General features: G+C 37.7%; 1 protein-coding gene across 4 annotated transcripts in view; it reads right to left on the bottom strand.

Annotated features, from left to right (window-relative positions):
* LOC149567716 (transcription initiation factor TFIID subunit 14b-like) overlaps positions 1–23616 on the bottom strand; it is a 100801-nt gene extending 77185 nt beyond the window's left edge. For all 4 annotated transcript variants that reach the window (XR_016362471.1, XM_089820973.1, XM_089820972.1 and 1 more), the window contains exon 1: positions 23479–23616. Coding sequence is in view for 3 of the 4 variants with exons in the window: in XM_089820973.1 (XP_089677099.1) it covers positions 23479–23586 (108 nt within the window). In the remaining variant the exon portion in view is untranslated. The remainder of the gene's footprint in view (positions 1–23478) is intronic.
* Positions 23617–26712: the final 3096 nt, after the last annotated feature.

Raw genomic sequence — 26712 nt, 5'->3', positions numbered from 1 at the left:
TATTGGCGCCATTTTATCTGTATATTTATTATAATAATATGATGAAGATTAATTAAAAATCTCTTGAGGTACGTTTTATATTTTAACTCAATTATTTATATTTCTCAAATTATTTATTTAAATAGCTCATGCGGGTCCCACAGATGTATCCTGTTTCAAGTCACTACGTCCTCAACCCATCTGCCCAGTGACGATGATGCTCCTGTGCCTAATTCTTTTCTAACAATGCTTTCACCCCTTCGACATGTTTCTTGCAAGGAAAATCTCCGCAATTAAATCATATTATCATAACAAGATATAAATAATCATAACGGCTAGCTGCCTTTTCAATTCCATGAATTTGTGATAAATAATCAACTAGCATAGTATCTTCACATGAAACTATAATGACTAACCATCTTATCATTTCACAAGATTATAACCAATTTAACTATCAAATGACTTCATGTGAACCTCAACGACTATATTTTAAATTAGGTCAAAAATTGGGATGTAACATACCCCATGTCAAGAGGATGACCTAAAACACAAAGAAATGAATCCTAAAACAAATCAAGATCAAGATCCCAATAATGACAAATCAAATCCTTGACCGAGATTCTATTTTTCTTGAGGCTCTTGATGATCGCATTGTCCCTAAACAAAATGATCCCCTTCTATCTCAAGAACAAAGTGTCCATCCAAGTCCCATTAACCTTCCACTTCCTAAGAAAGATCATGACCTCCCTTGTATTCTTTCTAATGATTCCATCCAAAGTCAAGAGAAAAATAACTTTATGATGGGATCTAATGATCCCCTTCCAATCAAGATCAAAGCATCCCTTCTTAGTCATGTCAACCACAATATACCATTATCCCTCCAGATCCTCCTCAAGACCCCTCCATCCTTTCATTTCCTTGTCCTAATCCTCTAGATACCCCACAAGATCCTATCCCACCAAGTGATCCTTTCATTGCTCTTGTTTTATCATAGAATCCCATTATTCCCCCTAATCCCAACATATTTGTGCAAATTGTTCTCAAACCCCATACATCTCAAACGGGTTCCTCCACTTCCATCCACTTCATGATCCTATTAGTCCTTCCATATCACACACCTCAAAATGGATTTGTGTCTTGTAGCAAGTCTCCTACTGTTCAAAAGCATTATCAAGTCAAAGGGTTTAAGCATCCATAAACAAGGTATATTAAACCCTTTGATGTCAAAGAAATTATGATGGTCATGGGCTCCGTTACAAAGCTCAGTCTCAAGATGTTGGTATCCCTTTCAAACCCAAATTCAAACATACACCTTCCCATTCACCCCTTCTGTTCATATTAGGTCCATATATTCCTGCATCCGATAGTTCACAACTTACCCTTTCCCACATGCAAGTCAACAAAGGCACACATCTTTGAGAACCTTCCAACCATCCAAAGGGCCTCCATACAATTCCCATCCATCCATCAATCCCATTCCTTCCCAAGCAATTTGGATGCCAAACATATAATCCATACATAAAGAAATCCACATGCAGTTAAGGATCAACGTGTCTCAATTAATCAACATGGAAAAACAAAGCCAAATATTATCCAAAAAGAAAAAGCCATGTCCAAAAGGCTACAATGGCTATTGAGAAAAAAGTAAAGTCAAAAGCAAAATGGGTTCCTAAATCCCTTATGCAAGCAATGCATTCCAAGGACCCATAAAAGAATTAAAAATCAGAATCCATGTGGATTCCCAAGAAGCTCCTTGAAGCACATAGTCCTAAAGAAAAGTCAAAGTTGGCATCCAAAATTGCTATTCATCCATCTAAAATAACTTTTATCTTCCAAATCCATTGTGGGTCCTTATGTCCCAAAACCCATATCCATTCCTTCATCAAATCCAAAATCACCTTTTCCTCCACTCCATCACCCCTCAAGGTGCGTGCCAATGTTGTTTTTGCCTCCATTTCCATCCCCACTCAAAAGCAAGTCTTCCTACATTCCCTCCATTATTCAACAACTATTTTCCAGCCTTACATCCAACCTATCCAATCCTTTGCCTAAATCGTACATTCTATCCTATCTAACCATGCATTTCATATCCTTTGTCATTACCATATCAACATCTTTGAGAATAATATCATAGTCATGGCCCATAATTGCATACCTTCAAAAGCACTATCCGACAAGAAAAATGCTCTGAGTCCTTCGTTCTATCATGTGTCCATTATCTTCCTAAAAAGTCAAAAAATGCAAAAAAAAAAGAGCAAAAAGAATAGTTATAGTTGCCTTGATGAAAACCTATTAAACAAGAAACTTGGTAACAAAAAAATGAATAAGAAGAAATAATTTTACCCAATAGTGAAAACCTAGCAAACAAACACTTGGGAAAGTACCATGATAAAAACCTGACAAACAGGCATCATGCGTAGTTTATGAACTCTTTGCATTTTATACTTGGGGAAAGGTTTCACCTATGCTATCTTATCATACCGCTATCATTGTCTCCATTAGTCCCTTTTGTTTCCTTTGTTATCATGTGTCCATCATATCCCAACCTTGATCTTGACAAAGGTTACGAATCTCCCTAGAAGCATCCAATGTCCTATCTACATTTACATTTTCCACATCCCTTCGATACATATCTCTATCTTATGACAACCTTTGGTTTATATTACCTATGTTATCCCAACCTCCAATCCATGTCTCGTTTTTCCCTTGTTGATCTTGCTTTCCCTGTCAATATCCTATCATTGTCCTATCTCAATCCCTTTCTTGGTCTTGACATAATATGCAAAACATGTTTTTCAAAAAACCTCTTGACATGTTTATTCCTATGTATTGCATGCCATCCGCTGCACCATTTTATTGCCCTATCATTGTCATGTCTAATCTCTAAGCTTGGCCAAAATATGCTATCCCATTCCATTGATAGCCCTTGGCACCTAAACAGCTACAAGAGATACTAAGCGACCTTTGTCCTTCATCTACCTACTAGTTCATCCATCAATCTACAATGTTCTTTCCTTGCTAGACATTGGCAGCAATTCAAGACATCTTGCTCATGTAAATATTGAAGTCCTAAAAAATCCAAAAACATCATAAAAACACCTGCAAATATTTTTAATAGTCAAATAAGATTCTGAAAAAAGACAAACAAATTGAATATAATCTTGAAAAAAATTTGTAAACATGAAATACAAAGCTTTAAAAAATTTAAAACAATGGAAATGATCCTGAAAAAATGCTTTAAAATTGCAAAAAGTCCTAAAAAATACTAAAAATTACAAAAAGTCTGAAACAATCCTTAAAAATGAAATAAGTCCTAAAAAGAGCACAAAAAGTAAGATATTTTCAAAACCTAAAAATCAAAATATCCTTCAAACATAAGCAAATTTGTACACAATCAGTTTTCATGCCATCAATAAATTGTCCCTTGTGACAAGACACACATCTAAGCAAATGGAACCTAAAGACTGCCAAACATTGCAATTAACAAAATCATGCATCAATAGACGATCATATCAAACTTGTCCTATCAATCAATCAACATCAATTTGTCCTTTATCAATTATCATTTGTTTTAAACAGGGTGTGGTATACTCAAAGCTAGACAACATTAGTCTTAAACAGGGTACTTCAATCCTGAAACCAGACACATTACTAAAACCAAACATTGTCATCATCAACAACAACATCAATCAAACAAACTATGAACTTTGACAACAAGATTACAATGGTTGTTGACTTGCTTGGTTCAATGAGTCTTATCTTTTGTTGATTTATCATTGGTCATGTTCCTATGCTACTCAAGGATATCACTGAGTGATGAGAGTTAGCCAGGATGGTTCGTGGTCCTTCATTTTTATTTTATCTTCTTCTTGTAGGGTGTTTATAATAAAGTTCAGTGGCATGTATTGCATATGCTTCAAGATGGATGGAAACATCCATTGTCTACAATTATGATTGTTTGAATGCAAAAGGATCGCATTATGCCCTAGCTTTCTACACCACAATGTACCGCATCCAATCTATCATATTAAATAAAGCCCTCATGACAAAAGTGCACTTATGAAAGCAAGTTTCATCATTACTAATTGTTCTCAGTCAAAATTTTGTTTTCTACTAACATTTCTTTTGCCAATCCTTGTAATCATTTTCTTTTCAAAAAGTTGTCCTCTTGTCAATTTCTACCGAATTATTTGAGGGGTCATCTTACCTCCATTTTGTCAATTCACTAGGGCATGATCTTTTATTCTTCTTTGAACTAACGCTCATAATCACATTGTCTCAAAGAGGGGCAAAATGTACACAACTAAATATGGCCCATGCCTATGTGCAGCCTTTTAACATCTCTTATGTCTAATTTTTGTCCCTAAATCACATCATAATTCTTATTAATTTGACCTAGTCAATTGTTATTAAAATCATTTTCAGAATCATCAAAAACGTTTTGAATCCTTATCAAGATCAACTCATGTTTGCATCAATATAATCAATTGTCATGTCCCCACTCTAGCTCAGTCTAACAGAGACATGTGAGTCAACTTATTATGGGGTCTTGTAGGCTGACAGGGTTGGATAGAGACCCAGTATGGTTATTCAGTGTTGGGGACTTGGTTTTCTGGTGGGTATTGATTAGTAAGGTGACGTTCCTTGTTCTTAGAAGGCAGTTCCTACATTTATGGGGCTCATTCCTACTTTTTAGGAGGTATGATCATGCCCAGGGCTGGGTTTCCATGAGATGACCCTTTGGGTTCAGTTTTAGAGGGATAGGGCTTGTTTCCTAAATTTTAAGAGCATCCCTAGATTTTAGGGATGAGACTGCCAGTGGATCCTTGATTTCCGACTTCAGTCACAGACAGGTGACAGGATGATTTTATGGTTTGTGATGTCAATTGGGCAGTTTGTGGCTATTTGGGTTATATTTTTAATATTTCCTAAGTTAGCATTTAATATTTAAATAAGGCTAAGTTAATAGCCATTTTGGAGTAATAAGGGAATTTTGGCCTCATCTGGATGTGCATCCCATGTTATGATAGCTTGTTGGAAAGGTCTTGAAATTCTCTAAATCTTCCTCTTTGGTCTCAGGGCAATTCGGTGAGCGGATTTATTACTATGGTGGAAAAGGTCATTTTCTAGTGACATGGTCACTTTAAAATAAGATTTAATTCATTTTTATAGCCAACACCAATTGGGGTTCACTTTAGGGTTCGAATTGCTTTGCAAGGGGTTATAAGGAGATGGGCGCCATTTCTCATCATTATGCATATTTTTCAAACACTTCTTTTCAGATTTGCTCTGCTTGAGCGATTTGCATTCTGGGACGCAAACCCCAGGGTAATTGCTGGCTGGGACGTAACCCTCAGCAGTATTTGGTCTTGGAATTTTTAGTGGTATCAGCTGTTATCAAGGAAGGAGGACGCCATTTCAGCTTGGGTCTGCAGTATTGTTTAGCTAGGCACGATTATTGGTACATGGGAAAGTGAGCCTTGCAGCAGTAGCCGCCATTTGCAGCACTTTGAATTATAGAGAGTCGGATAATCAGCAGCAGACGTTTGCATGTTCATAGTCCTTTCCATCAGCCAGTTTGGCGTCATTGTTAGGGAAAATGTACTGGATCCTTTATTTGGCTCTATAATTCAGAGATCTGCCTGGTACGATTTGTATCAATTCTGATTTTGCTGCATATTGTTATTTATTTTCAAACTCTTTTCATATCATTTGCTCCTTCTCATTTCTATGTTGAATAATCATCAAAAACGCAAAAACAAACTCTTCTGCATTTCCGTCTAGTTCTGCAAGAAAACTTTAATAAACAAGAAAAAGAAAATTAAAAAGAAAAAATATAATAAAGCTACAGCAGATTAGTGGCAGAGATCCATCAGGGATCTTTCAGTGGTATCAGAGCTTACATCCTGCCAGCTTGTAGGGTTTGTGAGAAATTGTCACAACAGATTTTGGCATCTGGGTATTGGATAAAAGTTTTTGATAAATCATTTCAGCATCTGGGTAGTCACTAGTTGGTGGATTGAATACAAATCTATGCATCCTGGTGGAGAAATACACAGATTCTACGAGCGCAGGAGGAACTAGTGGCAAGCAGAGGCCGCCAGAGACGCACAAATACCAGCTATGGGTGAGGCACAGGGTGCTGCTGGCGACGGCATGCCTACAGAGGCAGAAGAAAGAGAGATGGTGCGGACCCTATTCACTACTCAGCCCAGGACCGCTCAGGCTCTAGACAAGTTACAGGATACCTTGGAGCGTTTGGAGATGGGTGGACACAGAGGCAGGCAAAGTAGATCAGTTTCAGTGGCTGGTAGTCAGCGCAGCCATCAGTCTCATTCTTCCGTTGGGAGCTCCCTTCATTCCAGTAGGAGGCATCGCCATCGTACACCTACTACGAATAGGCCATTGCTTCCCCAATTCATACCAGGTGAACGGCCAATGCAGGTGGAACCACCAGAAGTGGGGTTTCAGGAGTCAGTTTTGATGGCCACAGCTGAGTGGAGAGCTCTACCTCTTGAGGTTAGGGACGTCTTCCCTCTTCCCCAGTATTGTGCACAGCGTAGAGATACAACTAGGTTCAGGGGAGATCGTGGTAATAGACTACCACAACAGCAACAGAATTATGACCTCAATAGAGCTACTGGGAAGATTACATTGGCCCCATATAATGGCTCAGGAGACACTAGTGCACGAGCTTGGGTCCACAAGCTGGACATATACCTTTCATTGAGGCCCATGCCTGAGCGTGAGGCTATTCAGTTTGTTGTGTTGCATTTAGAGGGGATTGCCTATGATTGGTGGCACCATGGATTGGTCACCCAGGATCACGCCTTAGCTCACTCCTATGCTAAGTTCACCGAGCAACTCATTGCACGATTTGACCGTAAGGATACAGAACTTTATTACAGGGAGTTGGCTCACCTTAAACAAACTGGTCATGCAGAAGCCTATATTAATGAGTTCCAGCATATTGCAGTTATGGTACCGGATATGCCCCAGAAACGTAGTGTGATGTTGTTCATTGAGGGTTTGCAGGATAGACTAAAAGGATTGGTACGTGCTTTCCAACCAGCTACTCTTAAGGAGGCTATTGATGTGACATTGAGATTGGATACTATTCCCACTTCTTATCAGGCAGATAAGAAACCATTTAGAGATTCACGGCCTGCACAGAAGGCCAATACAACACAAAACAAAGGAGGGACCTCATCTAAAACTCCTTGGATGAATCAGGAGACGAGGAATGAATTGAGGAAAAAGTTGTGTTTTTCCTGCAAAGAACCATGGGAACCAGGACACCGTTGCATGGGTAAAGGAAAGGTTCATTTGATTGAGGTAACTTCTGAGTTAGGAGATGAGGAGGTTCCTGATACTGATATTGAGGATAATACAGAGGATGTTGAGCATTTTCCGACACAGTTGGAGTTAGACACCGCTGAGCCTGTGGCATCAGCTAAAGTAGCTATGGCTACCCCCTCCAGTTATCCTAAGTTTCATGCCTTCCGGTTGAAAGGTACACTTAAGGGTAAGCGAATCACCAGTTTGGTAGACACAGGTGCTACGCATAACTTTATTGATCAAAAATTAGTTGAGAGGCATGGCTTACAGTACGAGGAGTTTGGTGGTTTTGGAGTGAAGGTGGTTGATGGTGCCATTTTGGGTTGTACCAAGCGGATTCCACAACTTAGTATTCAGATGGGAGATTATAATTTGATTGATGACTTCTATGTGCTTCCCATAGAAGATTATGATGTGGTTTTGGGCATGCAGTGGTTACAGGGTATTGGGCGTTACATTATTGATCACCACCGTATGCAGTTAGAGTTTCTTTCTGGCGGGCAGAAGGTGATTTTGAGGGCAGCGTCAGATGGTGGACCCAGGGAGGTACTTAGCATAATGGAGAGTCAGTCTCTATTTGCTAAGCTTTCCAAATGTGAGTTTGGATTGAGGGAGGTGTTATATTTGGGTCATGTGATCAGTGCTGAGGGGGTGAAGGTGCATGAAGAGAAGATTCAAACGATTCAGAATTGGCCTGTCCCTCGGAACATTACTGAGTTAGGAGGGTTCCTTGGATTGTGTGCTTATTATAGAAGATTTGTGAAGGGTTTCTCACAGCTGGCAGCACCTTTGACAGATCTCACAAAGAAAGGATCGTTTAGATGGACAGAACAAGCACAGGGGGTCTTTGATAGACTCAAGGAGGTTATGAGTACTTGCCCCGTTTTGGCACTACCTGATTTCTCGCAGCCATTTGTCCTGGAGTATGATGCGTCGGGCTTGGGTATAGGAGCGGTGTTGATGCAGAATAGACACCCCATTGCCTATGAGAGCAGGAAGTTGCAAAACAATGAAAAGTTGTACTCTACCTATGATAAGGAAATGTTGGCTATTATGCATGCGTTAGCCAAGTTCAGACAGTATCTTGTTGGCAATAAATTTGTGGTGAGAACAGATCATAACAATCTGAAGTATTTCCTAAATCAAACAGAGCTCAATGATCGACAACAAAAATGGGTTAGCAAAATTCAGGCTTATGACTTTGATATCGAATTCATAAAGGGGAAGAATAATACTGTGGCTGATGCACTCTCTAGGAAACCTTCATTGGCTGCCCTATGTTCATTGAGCGAGATTTCAGCAGATTGGAAGGCTCAACTTTTAGTTGAATACTCATCAGCATGCTTGTGAGATTATGGAGGGATTGATAATGGATGACAGATACAGTGTGGTAGATGATATGATCTACTATAAAGACAAGGTTTACCTTGTTCCGGGTTCTCAATTGAAGGAACAAATTTTGCATGTTCTCCATGATATTCCTACAGCCGGACACCCAGGATATGGTAAGACATAGGGCGGTACGTGAGAGATTCTCTTGGAAGGGTCTCAAAGATGATGTTTTACGCCATGTCCGTGAGTGTATGACTTGTCAGCAGAACAAGTCGGAGCATACCTACCCAACGGGATTATTGCAGCCCTTGCCTATACCAAAACAGAAGTGGACAGGGATCTCTATGGATTTCATTACAGGTCTTCCTCGGGTTCAGGGGAAAGATTGCATCTATGTTGTTGTGGATAGGCTAACGAAGTATGCCCACTTCTTTCCATTTGCATTAGATTTTACAGCATCGCAAGTGGCTGAGTTGTTCTTCAGGGAGGTGTTTTTTAGACTTCATGGTCTTCCCAAGACCATTGTGAGTGATAGGGTCAGCAGATTCATGAGTTCCTTCTGGCAGGAACTCTTACACTAGCTGGTACTTTGTTAACACCTAGTACTAGTTACCACCCTCAAACGGATGGGCAGACAGAAATAGTTAACAAATGGGTTGAGGGATATTTGCATAACTATGTGTCAGGGCAGCAAAAAGCATGGGTGTGTTGGCTGCATTTGGGCGAGTATTGTTATAATACTACGCATCATATGTCCATTGGCATGACGCCTTTCAAAGCTCTCTATGGATATAAGGCATTATCTTTCACTGATTTGGCATTTGGTGACAGTAGAGTTCCCTTGGCTCAGGATTGGTTACAAGAGAACCAGGATGTCATGAGTTCTCTTAGGGAGAATTTGCAGCAGGCCCAAAATCAGCAAAAGATGTACGCTGACAAGCACAGGATTGAGAGGGCATTTGAGGTGGATGATATGGTCTTTCTGCGTTTACAACCATATTGGCAGAGCACCCTAAAAAGGGGGGGAGCTGAGAAGCTCAAACCACGTTTTTATGGTCCATACAGGATACTCAGGCGAGTGGGAGAGGTTGCATATGAGGTTGAGTTACCACATGGAAGCAAAGTTCATAATGTATTTCATGTATCTTGCCTGAAAAAGGCCCTTGGACAGCATATTATAGTTTCACCCGAATTACCTCCTATGGATGAGGAAGGTAAATTGATTTTGGTCCCTAATGAGATTCTTGAGGTGAGGGAACGACGGCTGAGAAGCCAGGTGATTCGAGAGTATTTGGTTCGATGGAGAGATCTTCCCATAGAGGATGCCACTTGGGAGGGTGAGAGCATTTTACAGCATCCTGCATTACAGTTGCTTGTGGGCAAGCATCTCCGAGAGGGGAGGGCTGTCATGTCCCCACTCTAGCTCAGTCTAACAGAGACATGTGAGTCAGCTTATTATGGGGTCTTGTAGGCTGACAGGGTTGGATAGAGACCCAGTATGGTTATTCAGTGTTGGGGACTTGGTTTTCTGGTGGGTATTGATCAATTGGGTGACGTTCCTTGTTTTAGGAGGCAGTTCCTACATTTATGGGGTTCATTCCTACTTTTTAGGAGGTATGATCATGCCCAGGGATGGGTTTCCATGAGATGACCCTTTGGGTTCAGTTTCAGAGGGATAGGGTTTGTTTCCTAAATTTTAGGAGCATCCCTAGATTTTAGGGATGAGACTACTAGTGGATCCTTGATTTCCGACTTCAGTCACAGACAGGTGACAGGATGATTTTATGGTTTGTGATGTCAATTGGGCAGTTTGTGGCTATTTGGGTTATATTTTTAATATTTCCTAAGTTAGCGTTTAATATTTAAATAAGGCTAAGTTAATAGCCATTTTGGAGTAATAAGGGAATTTTGGCCTCATCTGGATGTGCATCCCATGTTATGATAGCTCGTTGGAAAGGTCTTGAAATTCTCTAAATCTTCCTCTTTGGTCTCAGGGCAATTCGGTGAGCGGATTTATTACTATGGTGGAAAAGGTCATTTTCTAGTGACATGGTCACTTTAAAATAAGATTTAATTCATTTTTATAGCCAATGCCAATTGGGGGTCACTTTAGGGTTCAAATTGCTTTGCAAGGGGTTATAAGGAGATGGGCGCCATTTCTCATCATTATGCATATTTTTCAAACACTTCTTTTCAGATTTGCTCTGCTTGAGCGATTTGCATTCTGGGACGCAAACCCCAGGGTAATTGCTGGCTGGGACGTAACCCTCAGCAGCATTGGGTATTTATTGACTGGGATGTAACCCTCAACAGTATTTGATCTTGGAATTTTCAGTGGTATCAGCTGTTATCAGGGAAGGAGGATGCCATTTCAGCTTGGGTCTGCAATATTGTTTAGCTGGGCACGATTATTGGTACATGGGAAAGTGAGCCTTGCAGCAGTAGCCGCCATTTGCAGCACTTGAAATATAGGAGTCGGATAATCAGCAGCAGACGTTTGCATGTTCACAGTCCTTTCCATCAGCCAGTTTGGCGTCATTGTTAGGGAAAATGTACTGGATCCTTTATTTGGCTCTATAATTCAGAGATTTGCCTGGTACGATTTGTATCAATTTTGATTTTGCTGCATATTGTTATTTATTTTCAAACTCTTTTCATATCATTTGCTCCTTCTCATTTCTATGTTGAATAATCATCAAAAACACAAAAACAAACAAACTCTTCTGCATTTCCGTCTAGTTCTGCAAGAAAACTTTAATAAACAAGAAAAAGAAAATTAAAAAGAAAAAATATAATAAAGCTACAGTAGATTAGCGGCAGGGATCCATCAGGGATCTTTCAGCTCAATCAAAAACCAACTATTTCCTCATTAGGAGTAAATAGCCCATGATTTATCCCTATGACCTGGTTTGGATAAATAAATAGATTTTTTTTATCTCTTTTGTCCTAACTCTCACAATTAATTAATTTTGCATTAATAAATTATCCATCATTTTGATTGATGAGATTTTACTAAATCCTAATCCTAACTTGTTAGTTTAGTGAGAAGAAATGAGTTTTTAAATTAAGAAATCCCCACTCTTCCGTTTCCCCCTAACTGCGCTTCTATTCCTAAAATCCACCTTCATAATTGCTTACACTTCCTCTTCCCAATTTTCACTAATTTAACCACCACCTTTCCCTACCACTTCTCTACCAATTTATGCATTCCAAATTGTGCAATCAATTTGTCATAACTATCACATTCTTCCATTTTGCACACCTTGTGGCTAATTTTGCATTTTAACCTTCAATCCTATAAATTGAGTTCATTTGGCCTTCATTTGCTAACCATCATCTTTCAAATATTCTCGCCATCATTATAGTCATTTGCTTTCATAGTTGAGTGCATTTTGTCAATATGGGAGCTACATCAAGCTACTTGGAGAAGCAAGAAAGGACATGGGAGTCCAATTGAGGGAGTTTTGTTTATGTTTTGTATATCTTGTTTTAACTCTTTCTCAATTGCTTTCATGTTAGGATAAGATTGTTCATGCATGTTTTTAGGGTTTGATGGTTGCCTTAGTATGCATTTTCCCTCTTTTTCTTGTTTTACACCCACAAGAGATTCAATTCTTGCAATTTCCCTAAGACCTTGTCTTTCATGAATAAAATGCAAGTTTTCCTTGTAGAATTACCAAAGACGCATAATTAATACTTCAATTCACTTAAGTTGTCAACATAGGTCCACAAACATTTGAATTTATAAAATCTAGGATTCTACTTTATTTGTGTCCACTGTCAAGAAAAACAATTTTGATGTGAATGTCAAGTGCATTTCCCTTGCATATACTTGCTTTTATACCTTAAAATCAACTTTTCTACCATAGAATCAAGAAACCCGAGCACCATACTCTTCATTATAGGTACAGCTCCATAATGAAAGTGGTCAAATCTCATGTCCCAAGTTTACACAGTTTAGCGCTTTCATGCATCAAGATTTCTGGTTTAATTGGATTGCTAATCAGCCTGTAAAGACCTCCTTCCCAAACACCTTTGGCCAATATTTGATGCATATCTTGGCTATGAGTTGCGATGAATCTAATGATAACTCGATGATCAAATTCAACCACACAAGTTTAATTTGCCATAATTCTTGATGAGAGCCATTTATGACCCATTTTTATGTCATATTTTAATCCATTTCATGTACCTTCATACTCACTTCCATATTTTATTTCCATTCCATTTCATCCCATTTTACCATTTTATGTTGCATGTGATTTTAAAATTTATATATATATAAGTAGCATTTAATATAGTTTGAGATTAAAATATGGAAATTAATTATTGATTGTTTTTACTAATTAGGATTATTATTTTATGTTGTGAAACATATAGCTTGCAACATGCTGACTTGTGGGTGTAGATCTTCCTAACACCTATTTTACAATAACTTCCTGTCGCATCTTGGAAAGGAACTACTGTGTATGACTATTGAAGTGCAACTTATTTCTGTCATTGTTTTAAAAGATGATTTCAAACTCCACCGTAAACACAGGTGCCCACTTTGTGTTGAATTTACACTTTTCATTGGCAGACTTCTGATTACTCTGAACGCATTCTCCACCATTAGTCACACATGAAATTACAGATTTCTTTCTAATAATTTATGATCAGATTAAAGGGAAAAATATTTAATAAATGGTGTGGTGCTAGCTGTCAAGAAGGATCCACAATACAAGAGTTATTTGGGGGAAACTGCCAATCTTCTACTTCATATTTTCTAGCTATTGTATCAACAAAACTATTTTGTTATATGGCCAGCGAATGAAGTTGTACATGCGTTGGATTCTCTTGCACAGTTTTGTAATACCCTTTCCAGATATTTTACCAAAAACCCGTGATATAAAAGTGCAGATTTAAATCCGAACAAAAAACCAATATTCAATATAAATTCCAGAACTTTAATTGATTTCTAACCAGCAGATTTGCATACAAGAAACTCAGAAAAGATTATTTTATTTCCCCAATATTCAAAAGTTTATACATAAACCAGCAAATTAATACAAATAACTCTCCAGTATCGTTACTGTATTATACAACAGCAATACAATAACATGCAACAATCTCAATAATCCAATCTTATAAACAGAAATGACAATCAAATTGGCAATGTAGATTAAACCTGTAAGAAGGCTAGGTTTGCGTCCAACCTTCAAATGCTTCTTCAAGGGTTTGCATCCTCGAAGAAATAACCAGCAACTATTTTCAGCTCCAAATTAATATTTGTTTTAAATAATATAATCTTCATAACATCCCAAGTGAAGTCTGATATACTTTATCACTTTTCCCAATGTGATGCACACTTTTTTAAGCAATGTGGGATAAAGAAGCTTTTTGTCCTTTAGTCACTTAAGTGAAAATAGTACCTTTTTAAAAATAAAGTGACAAGTTAAAGGAACTTTAATAATCACTTAGTCAAAAAACCATATAATCATCAAACATTAAAATAACTGATCAAACGAGCTCAGATAAGCACGTGCAATAGCTCGTTGGAAAGCTCTCGGCAAGACGCTTCCAAATCAACACTGGGATATCAAGAATACTAAGCTCTGTTTACTTACTAAAAATAGTAAGTATCCGAACAACCTGCCAAAACTGCTCTAATGGGTCTGAAACTGGAAGTGTCTAGGCCAAACCTCACACTGAACCCCGTAAAGAATCTTTTCACCCCGAAACCTAGGGGAAGTGATCCGGCACACAGAATTATAATGTCCCAGAAAAAGGGGACATTACAAAGCCTCCCTCCTTAAAGATTGCTTTACCTCAAGCAATCCGCTCATACTTGCAGAAACCAAATGCCAGGATCCCATACTCACCATGAGAATGAGGTTCTACTCCTCAGCCGATGTACCCCGGTATGCATCTTCCCAAACTCAAAAGGGTGAATCAGTACAATAGGAATCAATATGCCAAATAACTAAATGCCAGGATCCCAAGTCTCACCATAAAAGGACACCAACTACCACGTACTGTTGCTCTGTGTGCCAATACCATCAATCAGAATGAATGCCTCACCCCATGAGTGACCCTGCGAGTCTGTATTGTCAAGTGAAAATGGGGGCTCAACAATATACCCATATCCACCCCAAGATGATGGCAACCAAACTCTCCTCCTAGCTCCCCAACCAAAGGCAATACCTAGGGATGCTCCACCTGGATCCCAAGTGAGGACCTGTACGCTGTCTGAGATACCATTGACCAATTCTTGTAATACCTGCACCACTGTACCACTCCTGTAATATTTGTTCCGATGTCAATGATAGATCCGGCCAATCCGACTCCACCGCCATATCACTCTGGTGTAAGAGTAGTCCTAATCTCTGCAACTCTGATATGTCAAAAAGCTGAAACACACAGATCATAATCATGTATCTATGTAGCAACACAGCATAATCCGCCAGATGTAAGATACGATTAACACCTGGATCCCTGAATTCCCAAACAATAGGATCCTAAGTAAATGAAAGAGTGGTTGGTGAATCAACAACATCATGAGTGCTAACACTGCCTTCAATACCCTGCTGAAATAAAAATGTAGACACCTCATGTGGAATGTGGGGTAATGTGTGATCTCTTCACTCACTTGCAAATAACTCGTTGACCCTGGCAGGCCCCATAGAATCAGTGAATTTATTACCAACATACATAGGCAAATCACTGATAGGGGAAATATACCAACAAGAAAAATCACCAATCAACAAGTAGGTCGCGGCCATCTCATAAGAGCTAGGTGATAAAACTCTAGGCAAGCTGAAAATTTACTCAGAGCATGCTAAGCATAAATCTGAACTTCCTATTCCACCATAAGTGCTCTCGCTTATGTCAAAGTCTTTATAAAAGGATGGTTCACCATTAGCTGAAAACTCTGAATCATCCTCACTTGTTGTATCACTAACCATGTCCTCTTGTGAAAATGTACAGATGCTGTCATAAAAATCAGAATTTTCAATCTTATCAACTTGTTGATCCATAAAAAATTTCTCACCATAGATAGTCTCAAATGGGAAATACATGATTGAATCACATTGCTTGCCTTCACATCTACCCACTTTATGAATTCCTTCAATGATTTGCATGATTTCTTGTGCCCTTGAACCACTGTCATCTTCTTCATGAGTGGCTGCCCCACTCGTTTGATTTTCAGTTTTGTGGATAGAATAATGTGTTAAGCGCAATTGAAGACATAGCTCATCTACCTCACTCTCCTTGTCCCTTCCAAATTTTATTGCTAGATTTCTATCCATTAATAGTTGTAAGTACTCATATTTTATCATTTTCAAAGTTTCAAAAATAGCATTTAAAAGAGGACTTGTGATACTGCAAACATTCCCATGCCTCTCTTCTATCACAATCTTTCGCATGAGATCCTCAATCGAATTGGAAGAATCATCCAACCTCTTCAACACTTGGACAATCTTGTCCTCTTTGACCAAAAGCATATCCAATAAGTCAAGGAGTGATAATGGTTTTTGACCATCTCCTTCAAACACAAATGGGCTGTTTTCCATAGAGTTTTCTGATTTTTCATCACCTGGGAGAACAACATTTTCAGATATATCCTCTAACTCGATGTGTGCTAGATCATCTATCTTGCCAACATTGCGGTCCATTTTCTCCTCCTCAAAACTTGACACAATTTTTAGCCTGGTATCATCATAAAATTCATCCAAGTTAATTTCCATGTCACCAAAAAAGATGTTGGAGTTGCCAACGTTGGCGGTTTAGTCAACTCTACTACATGGGCCATTAACCTACTCATCAGAAGGACTAGTGTAAACAGCTCCATAAGATACTTTTGTTTCCCAATTACCTATTAGTATACTTGTGCCATTATTAGTACTACTGTCAGGTTGATTGATATCTTCCCTATGCAATTCTCTGTAACTGTCCTTTGCAAGGAGACCTCGAGCCAAATCATAGTATTTGTTTCTTATCATATCCGGCTTGTTTTGCAACTCTAGCTGAAAGTCAACATAGTCAGTGAAAGGTAATTCTTTCTGAATCTATGGAGGAAATTTGTTATCAGATTGGAAATTTTGGGCTAACTGCTTATGCACTTTAATAAGATCTTTTTCCAGACTATGCATCTCTCCCATAGCTTCTCTCTTAAGATTCTAAAGTTTGATGTGCTAGGACCCGACTTCTTATTAAAATCAATGTTTGGTTTTAGCAGTCTTAGACTTCCTAAATTTCTGATTTGCTACAATTTCTATTGATTTGAATCCTCAAAAGTCCCATGCTCTGCAAAACCCTGCAAAAGAATAACACAATGCTGCAGGAGTCCTATATCTCTAAATGGCGATGATAACCATTGGTTCCAACCAACTCTTGATCCGGATTTAAAACTAATGATTCACTAGGAAAAGGCCTTGGTGTTAAAACTGTCTGAACTATGCAAGTCACTAGGAACTTTCAATTTCTGGTGGAAATTCTAGCATGATAAAATGCGTAATTTGCAAACCTCCAACCTCACATCCCTTATTCCAAACTTAAACTCCCAACTGACTTATATGTGTACTATAATATTCTCTGCCCAAGTTATGACCAAAACTTTAGAATAATAAAATAATTGTAACCACACTTTCCTTCAACACCAGCCTCCCTTTTAGCAATCAAACTATCTCTGATTTGCAATTAAAATTACAAGCAACACATATCTCTCAACAACAGATATATAAAACCAAACTCTACTACAAGATGAACATTAGCCACCCAGAATTTGCACGATTAGCTACAAACTCAAACCAGAGGTCTGCAATTAATAGTTACTTCCTTCCCAATATTATCTGCGGGAATCTTATCCTTTATCTGCCTCCTATCAGAATCTACCTCAAAAACAGATGGTAGATCATTTATCATATTAAAAAGTCGTTTCCTATCATTGTGGTTAAGCCTGGCACCATGGTAGAAAGCAACAGCAAGCAAACAAGAATCACTGTGCACAGCAACCAAGGAAAGCCAATCCTTTCATTGCATACCATCTCTTGCAAAATTCTAGTCTGACTCTTCCAATCAAGCAATCACGATAGTCTTGTATATTCGACTCACACCCAACGTAAAGTATAAGTTCATTCGATGAACAGAAACAAAGAATTGATTTATGCACCTATTAATGGAGTAACCCGTCTGTCCTCACTCTAGTGCCTACCGTAGTGTGATTTCTACTGATGCTGAGGTCAAAATATTGTAAATGATTTGAACTTGCATTCTGTGATCAAAGTGTTGTACCTTGCAACGTATTACCATATAGCAATATTTCCAAACAAACCACCACTTTCTAGTTGATCAACAATGCCATAGTATCCACTCTGTAATTTTATAGGTTGATTCTAATTAGGAAGTTCTGATCTGAAACTGGTATTATAACAAACAGTTATTCCTCGACCTGGTATGTCCGACCCACGTATTGCATATGATGGTGAACACCGACTGTTATAACACTTCCCTTCAACCTGTGATGCCTCCAAAATTGTTGAACGTGCATAATGGAGTTCCCCGCGCGAAGACCTATCCCTGGTATCTGCCCAGTAAGTCCAAGGAAAATAGCCTTCAACAAGAAACTCGAGTTCGTTGGAGATAGAGGAAAATGAGCATTGGAAGGCAATCCCGAAACCACTGTTGGAACCTCTCGCTGGATATTATTCCTGCCGCGGTATGAAGATTGAACTCATTAAAATGGATGAGTGTCAAATTGAAATGATGCTAAGTCCAAATGCATGACCCCCTCACTCGAACTTCTTTCTGACTGCGGTGACTATAAACAATGTTGAGGCTACTAACCAGTGTGTTCATTCTGTCTGTGACCTTGTCGTCCACATGCAATATAATTGGAGCTGTTAATTACGAATGGCCTACTCACCCACAACTGTTATGAACTCGACCCAGTCTTTCCTTAGCTATCATTAAGTTGCTATACTATCGAAGATGTTACTACCTCTGAAACTATGGAGCAATACGATAGTTGCCCTTTCAGGCCAAAGCCAAGTTTGCCACTGTAATATATTTTCCAATATATTGCTTCCCAAGCCCAATGCCGAGTTTCCACACTTGAATATTTTCCTGCGGCTGGAGTTATCTACAACATAGAAATGAATAAAAACATCCCCACTGAATATACTGTTTAGATTGAGGGCTTACCATCAAAACCAGATGTTTCTTTTGTCTTTCCAGCCAACTTCTGATAACTCAAATTTTTTCTTTCACCTAAGAAGACTGGGCTACGTCCAACTTCTATCCCCCAAGAGATTTCATACTTGAGAAAGAAAACTCAGTCACAATTAAGTAACCAGTAATTCTGATATTAAGTTTATAAATTCTTGTGTTGCATGATTCCACAGGATGGCAAGATTCTTGGCTCTGATACCACTGTAATATCCCTTTCCGGATATTTTACCAAAAAACAGTGATATAAAAGTGCAGATTTAAATTCGAACAGAAAACCAATATTCAATATAAATTCCAGAACTTTAATTGATTTCTAACCAGCAGATTTGCATACAAGAAACTCAAAAAAGATTATTTTATTTCCCCAATATTCAGAAGTTTATACATAAACCAGCAGATTAATACAAATAACTGTCCAGTAACGTTACTGTATTATACAACAGCAATACAATAACATGCAACAATCCCAATAATCCAATCTTATAAACAGAAATGACAGTCAAATTGGCAATGTAGATTAAACCTGTAAGAAGGCTAGGTTTGCGTCCAACCTTCAAATGCTTCTTCAAGGGTTTGCGTCCTCGAAGAAATAACTAGCAACTATTTTCAGCTTCAGATTAATATTTGTTTTAAATAATATAATCTTCATAACATCCCAAGTGAAGTCTGATGTCCCTTTATCACTTTTCCCAATGTGATGCACACTTTTTTAAGCAATGTGTGATAAAGAAGCTTTTTGTCCTTTAGTCACTTAAGTGAACATAGTACCTTTTTAAAAATAAAGTGACAAGTTAAATGAACTTTAATAATCACTCAGTCAGTAAACCATATAATCATCAAACATTAATATAATTGATCAAATGAGCTCGGATAAGCACGTGCAATGGCTCGTTGGAAAGCTTTCAATGAGATGCTTCCAAATCAACACTGGGATATCAAGAATACTGAGCTCTGTTTACTTACTAAAAATAGTAAGTATCCGAACAACCTGCCAAAACTGCTCTAATGGGTCTAAAACTAGAAGTGTCTAGGCCAAACCTCACACTAAACCTCGTAAAGAATCTTTTCACCCCCGAAACCTAGGTGAAGTGATCCGGCACACAGAATTATAATGTCCTAGAAAAAGGGGACATTATAAGTCTGTTGGCATCAGGAAAACAAAAGGGCTCTATTTTTGTATGCATTTGTTATTATATTGCATATACATGATAGAAGTTGGGGGATATTATTGTTATTGGAAGCAAACTACTGCACGTGATAGATTTCTATTACAGGGTTGTTACAAATTACCTATTCCATGTATGTAGCAGATTTCTGTTATGGAGATTACCTATTCTCTATATGCAATAGATTATCATAATGGTTATGGAATTTTTACAGGCTGCATATATACAAGCAGCATAATATAGATTTTAGGGGGCAGGAGATTTCTGTAAAAACTCTTATATTGAGTCCTTGATAGTAAAAATTATACTTTGCCTGATAAAACCGTGTAGGAGCAGCATTTCCATTTCATCGTTTAGAAGACTGAGGAGGAAGGGCCCACTACTCAGAATGCCGGCCATTTCTGTAGAATATTTTTTCAGTAATGTGTGTTTTTTGTCATAGCCTAATGTTTTATTTTGCTTTGGCAGTTGAGTTAGATTATTATTGTGTTACTACTTTTGCAATTTGATTAGCATTAGAGAGATCATTAAAATTCTGTCAATTTCTCAATTATTTTATCTCTTATATTGATGAATTTGTGAACTGGAATTTACAAAAGAAATTGTTGCTATTACTATGCACATTGTCAACTAGAATTTATATTCAAGAATTGCCAACTGGTTGACAAATTACCAGCTGTGTGTTGAAGAAGAAGTGTAAAAAAGAAATTATACCAAAACAGGGGCATTTATCCCATTCTTGCAACAAGATAATTTTCCACACTTGATATGCACAATTCATAAAGGCTGCCACATTGTTCTCCCTTTTCCATGACCTTCTCATTCACTAATCTTCACCATGTACGTCCTTACGTCAAACTCCACTTTCAATCCCTCATCTGCAAGTTTACCAATAATAATAGATTCTAGGTTAATCCTAGACTCTAGAAAATGCAAAACATTATAAATTTGTTGCATACACCATCCAAGAGCCCTACCAAAATCACTTTTCCACCACAAATATTGTGACTTCAGTCATCACTCAAACAAGCCTTCTTCTGATTATAGAGTTTTGCATATGAAGCTCTGAATCAATATTTGCAAAGATTTTGATCGCTTACAATGGTGGCCAATGTCGTTTAACAAATATTTTAGACTCTTCAGCTCCTTCATTTGTTGTAATTTCTTGTGAGTTTGTGACATTTGCTCTTGCAAGATCTGTTGCTTTGTTCCAAAAGTCCTTCACATAGTGACCAACCTTCTTCAAATAGTGACATAGAATCTCTTCTTCAAAGAACTTTCATCATCAATGATGATTGGTTTCTCTTTCTTCAGATAGGGTTCTTTCTAGCTTCACTCCACTGTCTCTTCTTCCAAATCCTGAAACAATAACACAATTACTGTTTGGAGTTCAAAGCCAGCTTGTGCGCCCAAAAATGCCACCAAGCTTTCAAGTGACTGTGGAAAACTCTCTAATGATAATGCTATCCTCTCGTAACAGTGGAGAGCCAAATGCGGCCAACTGACTCAACGGAGCTTTCTATTCTATTTATTTATTATTTAAAGGGTCTTATCTCAAACTCATAATCATTTTAGCTACCTAATATGGGGTACAAGTCATAGGTTAAAGCCTCTTCAATTGAGAAGGACCGAGAGGTATTAATTGCACAAAAAATTGCCAAGGTCACCATTCTCGCATCATCCCCTATGGTACAAGGCAAAGGCTGTGCCGTAGGATGTTTACTATGTGTATTTTCCATGATGATAAAGCATGATCCCTCAGACTGACTGCTCTCCAATCACGAGAATATGTGACATTGTTCTAAACTATTGACATGACAACACAATACTACTGAGCAATACTGTCATACTGAAAGGACTGCAAGGGCCTTCCACTCGGCCAGACTTGATCCCTAGTGAGCTCATCTAGAACCATTCAACTTCATCAAAGACAAAGGGTCCATTAATATTCAACATAGTTTTGAAGAAGCTGATGTGTGATGATAGCAATTCTTCATCATCCATCGTAGATGAAAGAATTCTTTTGCAAATGCAGCATTGCTGTCACATCCTTCATCTTGAATATTTGACACAGTGCCTCCTTTCAGGTTTTCACACTATTTGCATGCGGTAGCTGTGTATCCTTCAGCTTGAACCAGAATGTGCCTTATATTTTTCCAGCTCTCTACTTCCTTTTGGTTGTTGATTCTCCAATTAACAGGTTTCAGCTCAGTCCCATTACCATTATTCAATAGATCAGCTGCTAAGAGCAGCCCGTTCATCTTCAAATTCCATGGTCTGGCCCTCACATTCTCTCTTCAATACAAACTAGGCTCTCAAAACATATTCAAAATATAGCCCTAAATAAAGCGGTGACACGAAATGCAAACAGAGAAGACAGAAACAAATTAACAGATAAAGATTCTGATTTTTATTCAAAAGATTTGCTACTTACGTAACAGAGATTTGCAGAAATAGACATCTCTAATCACGCCACGGGGTTCAAGCTTTATTCACTGAAACAAAAGTGAACAAATGAAGGCTTCATTGACTAAAACGGAACTGAACAAATAACCACTAATTTAGCACCTGTTAACTGAATCTCTACGCAATCTACACGACAAATGATAACAGCTGGTTCTTCCAACAAATACTTCAAATGTTATTTTGCTGCCACTGCAATAAAGTATGTTCGTAGTCAAAATACACATTGGCATGAGTCTGAGTTCAATAAGTATCTGCCCCAGGAAAGATCGTACAGCAGTTGTTTTGAGATTTATGATGGGTAAGATCAGATTACCATAAGCATAGGAATTGTTGGATTTACTGTTATCACTGTAACTATATCAGCAATAGGTACAAAGTTAAGGCTTCGAGTTTAAATTCAGCATGTAAGAATCAGACAAGCATGTTCTCTTTCGACAATTATCCCTGCTTGGTGTCTAGAACGGAAATGGCTATGGAGCCACTTATTTAGATAACTTATCAAAGGGATGTTTTTTAAAGACATAAGTATAGAAATTCCCCTTGGTTAAGTTATCTAAATAACTGGCTTCATAGCCATTGCCGTCTAGAACAACATCTGCAATACAAGAAGCTACAAGTTTTTGTTGGTTACGCCATATGACAATGCATCTCTGTGAGTCAAATTCGTAATAAGATACAGATTACGCACAAACTTCCATGGCACATCATCCTATCCACGCCTCACTGCAAAAACGATATCGTATACTGCACTCTACTTTCATAATTACTGTTCAAATCACCACGTTTCCAGACCTCTCAGCATGTCAACCACGGCCATCACAGGTGGATCACTCTTATCATTCTCATGCGTACCAACTACTCGACAGAGCTCGGAAGGTAATGCTACGTACCGTGGTCAGTATACAGAAGAACTTAAATATGTAGACAAGATTGGAAGATTTGGGGATATGATCTGTGAATTAGCCGAAACAAATTGTTCAGAAAATACCTTGGGATGGGAATTGGGCGGGTAATCATTGTCAGCAACCCTGGCATTCTTGGCCCGTTGCATTCGGGAATTCAAGTCCGTCTGCTCCCCGCTCAGCTTCTTCCCCATCTCAACGCTCAATTTTCTCTTTTAGGGCAGGCCGATATAATGGCCTCAGAGGGCTAGTTTACCGTTTCAGTTTGCCCAGGTTGATGATGTGGATGCTGAGACGAAGGTCGTCGCGCATAAGAAAATATATAAACTAGCGATTGCACCTAAGGTTGCAATAAGGTCGCTGAAGAATAATTTGTATGGTATGACTTGGGTAAGAAGTGACATTAACAAAATAAAATTTGGTTCTATTTAATTGAAGACAGAAAAATATGATATGTTCTAAGAAATTAACAAATAAATTTGAGTTATATATAAGTAAAGATTATATAAATGTAATTCTAAAAAACTAAAATTTGATTATATATCATTTTGGTAAGAATTGATATTAACAAAAATAAATGTGATTCTAAAAAACTAAAATTTGATTATATAATTCTATATATGTTTAATCTTAATAAGTGTGATTTGTATGGAATCATATATATATATTACATTCTATATTTTTTTAGCTAAGAAGTACATGCAAAAATAGAAAAACAACATACATTAAGTACATTAGTAAATATAAATAATGAGTTATCATTCCATGGTGAAGGAATTAAATTAAAGAAGTTGTTAACACTTGTGAAGAGTAGAGTAATAAATTTATGGAAATTAAATAAGATATGTTAGATGTTTTTTTCTTTTTTTTTTGAGAAATCAATAAACATTTCATTGTATTTTGGCAAAAGTGGAAAGGCCATTGAATATATATATTAATAAATAAATATATCTAATTCAAAAGCTCAACTGGGAAAGAATCAGTAAGAAAACACGGAATCATTGCTATATACAATAGTTTATGACTTCAAAATTTACAAACAATATCCAATTCGAGGAATCGTCAAAATCAATAAACTGTACTATAGCTAAAAATTTAATGGGAAATACAATGAATTGAATAACATGAGGAAGCCTAATTTACTTGATATAAATGAATAGTACAAATTAGGAAAATGTAATACTAAAATGTACATATATAGTTTGAATCTTAAATTTGGCTATGTTGGTTCCAATGTAAACTATTTGTAGTTTTTCTTTTAACATGTACGCAACATTTATAAAAGGCAATAGAATTAGGTGACAGTGCGGATATAAAACATGATGAAGAAAAGTTATAATTACTTGTCAAATATAGAAGATGATGTTCATATATAGTAGAAGTGGATGATGGTAATCTGAATGCAAATACCTGATTTATTATAATTTTGATGAATATGATGCCTTTGTAGAGAATTGAAGTAAACGTGCCTCCTCAGTTATTCAACGAGCAACACATGGATTTGTTTGCATACGTGCATACCTGTCAAATGTGAAATTGGGTTGTATGCGCAAGGAAGAAAGCTCTTTGACTCTTGAAATTGTTGTGAAAGTTAGTCCTTGGCGATTAATGTTGCCAATGTCAATGTTGGCATGTTGCAATGTAAGTCCTCGTGCCTTGTGTATCGTCAATGCCCATGCCATTTTAAGAGGAATTTGTCGATGAAGTCCATAGCTCAATGGTGTTATTGGCACATCCATTGGGTGATTTGGGTCCCATGGTGGGCTTGTTAGTTTCTGAAGTGGACAACAGCGAAGAGTGGGAGTTATTGTGGTTTCTCAGTGGGTGCATAAACAATTTTTTTAACTTGTCCGAGTGCACCATTAACAAGGCTTGTTTCTACCCACAAATTTGAGGCTAACATGACTTCCTACCCAATACATAAAAGTATCTTTGACTCTAGTTATTCATCAACATCATTTGAAATTGTAGAACCTCTAAGTTGTTCTGCAATGCAGAGTGCAATTGGCATTGTTGAAGATATTAACATTTATTTATTATGTAAAAATACCATTTCATTTGTGGCAAATAAATGTGTAGATTGTTGGAAATTGGATTATTGTTCAGAAGTTAGCGAGGAGCTTGATCTTGTCATTAGAAGTTTCCAGTTATCAATCATTGGTGTTGCATTTTGTAAGTTTGAGAAAAGCAATTGAAAGCTTACTTGAGCATCATCATCCCCATTTTGGCGACAAAAATTCCACAAAGTAATAATTGTGTTGAAGTTACATCGTTTCCCCATAAGATGTTGAGGCATACATTGGAATGTCTTTCACTGGTGGAAATTGGCCCAAATCACCAAATAGAAGCACTAAACGACCTGCAAATGGGATGTTGTTTTGGCAGGGAAATGCTTCACACAATCGTCTGTCAATTTTTTCCATTAGCTTTGGCCCTATGAAACTTATTTCATCAATTAGAATGTATTGAATGAAGTGCATAACTTGTTGGAAAGAAGCAAGTGATTGACCTTGCATTGGTGTCATTTCTATAATTGGAATCTGAAGTGTTGAATGAATTGTGGACACTTGAATATTGAATGTTGCTACCCCTATTGGTGCAAGGAGAAGAAGTGGCAAAGGGTCATTTGCTATTGATTTGATTATTGTGTTTTTTATGCATCTAATCAAGTGAGATTTTCTTATTCCTGTTGTTACTTGAACAATCATATTTAGTGGAGTTAACATTGTGGTTGCTTGTGCATGGGAAGCAACTATATCATTTGCCATTTTTTGCTCTGGTGATAGAGTGTTTTCCAAATTTTCATAAATATCATGGACTACATGAAATGTTTAACGATTGGAGTCAATGAAGGAAGCTACTATAACTTCTTCAAAGGTATTGCTTTAAGATTCTCCCCAATCATGGTTGATATCTATGTTGCATCTACCAAGCATGTTTAGTTCATCAACATGAATAGGCTCTCTTGGTTGTAATCCGGAAAGGACCTACCATTCATCACGATTGTCTTCTTCCATTGCTTGTGTCTCCATATTTGGGCTTTCTAGAACATCTTCTTCTGTTCTTGTTTCATTTGATTTGTGTGAATGCCATGGACTATACATGGTCTTGAACCTTTCCCAATGTTGTATTATGTCTTCTTCTGTATTTCCTAAGTCTTGTTGAATGTTTCTAAAAGGGTAGTACAAAATTAGTTCTGTCCAACAAAATGTATAGAATGAGTTATCATTCCTAGCTAGGATAGTGGTGAATCTTGGAGAAACTCAAACTATTGCCTTCTTAGATCTTTGTTTCCACTAATTGTTTTTATGACTGGATCT

This window comes from Cupressus sempervirens, chromosome 3 (assembly GCF_028749045.1).
Source record: "Cupressus sempervirens isolate cs-2001-9-10 chromosome 3, ASM2874904v1, whole genome shotgun sequence".
NCBI classification, from domain to species: Eukaryota; Viridiplantae; Streptophyta; class Pinopsida; order Cupressales; family Cupressaceae; genus Cupressus; species Cupressus sempervirens.
This window is presented reverse-complemented; position numbering and strand designations above follow the sequence as displayed.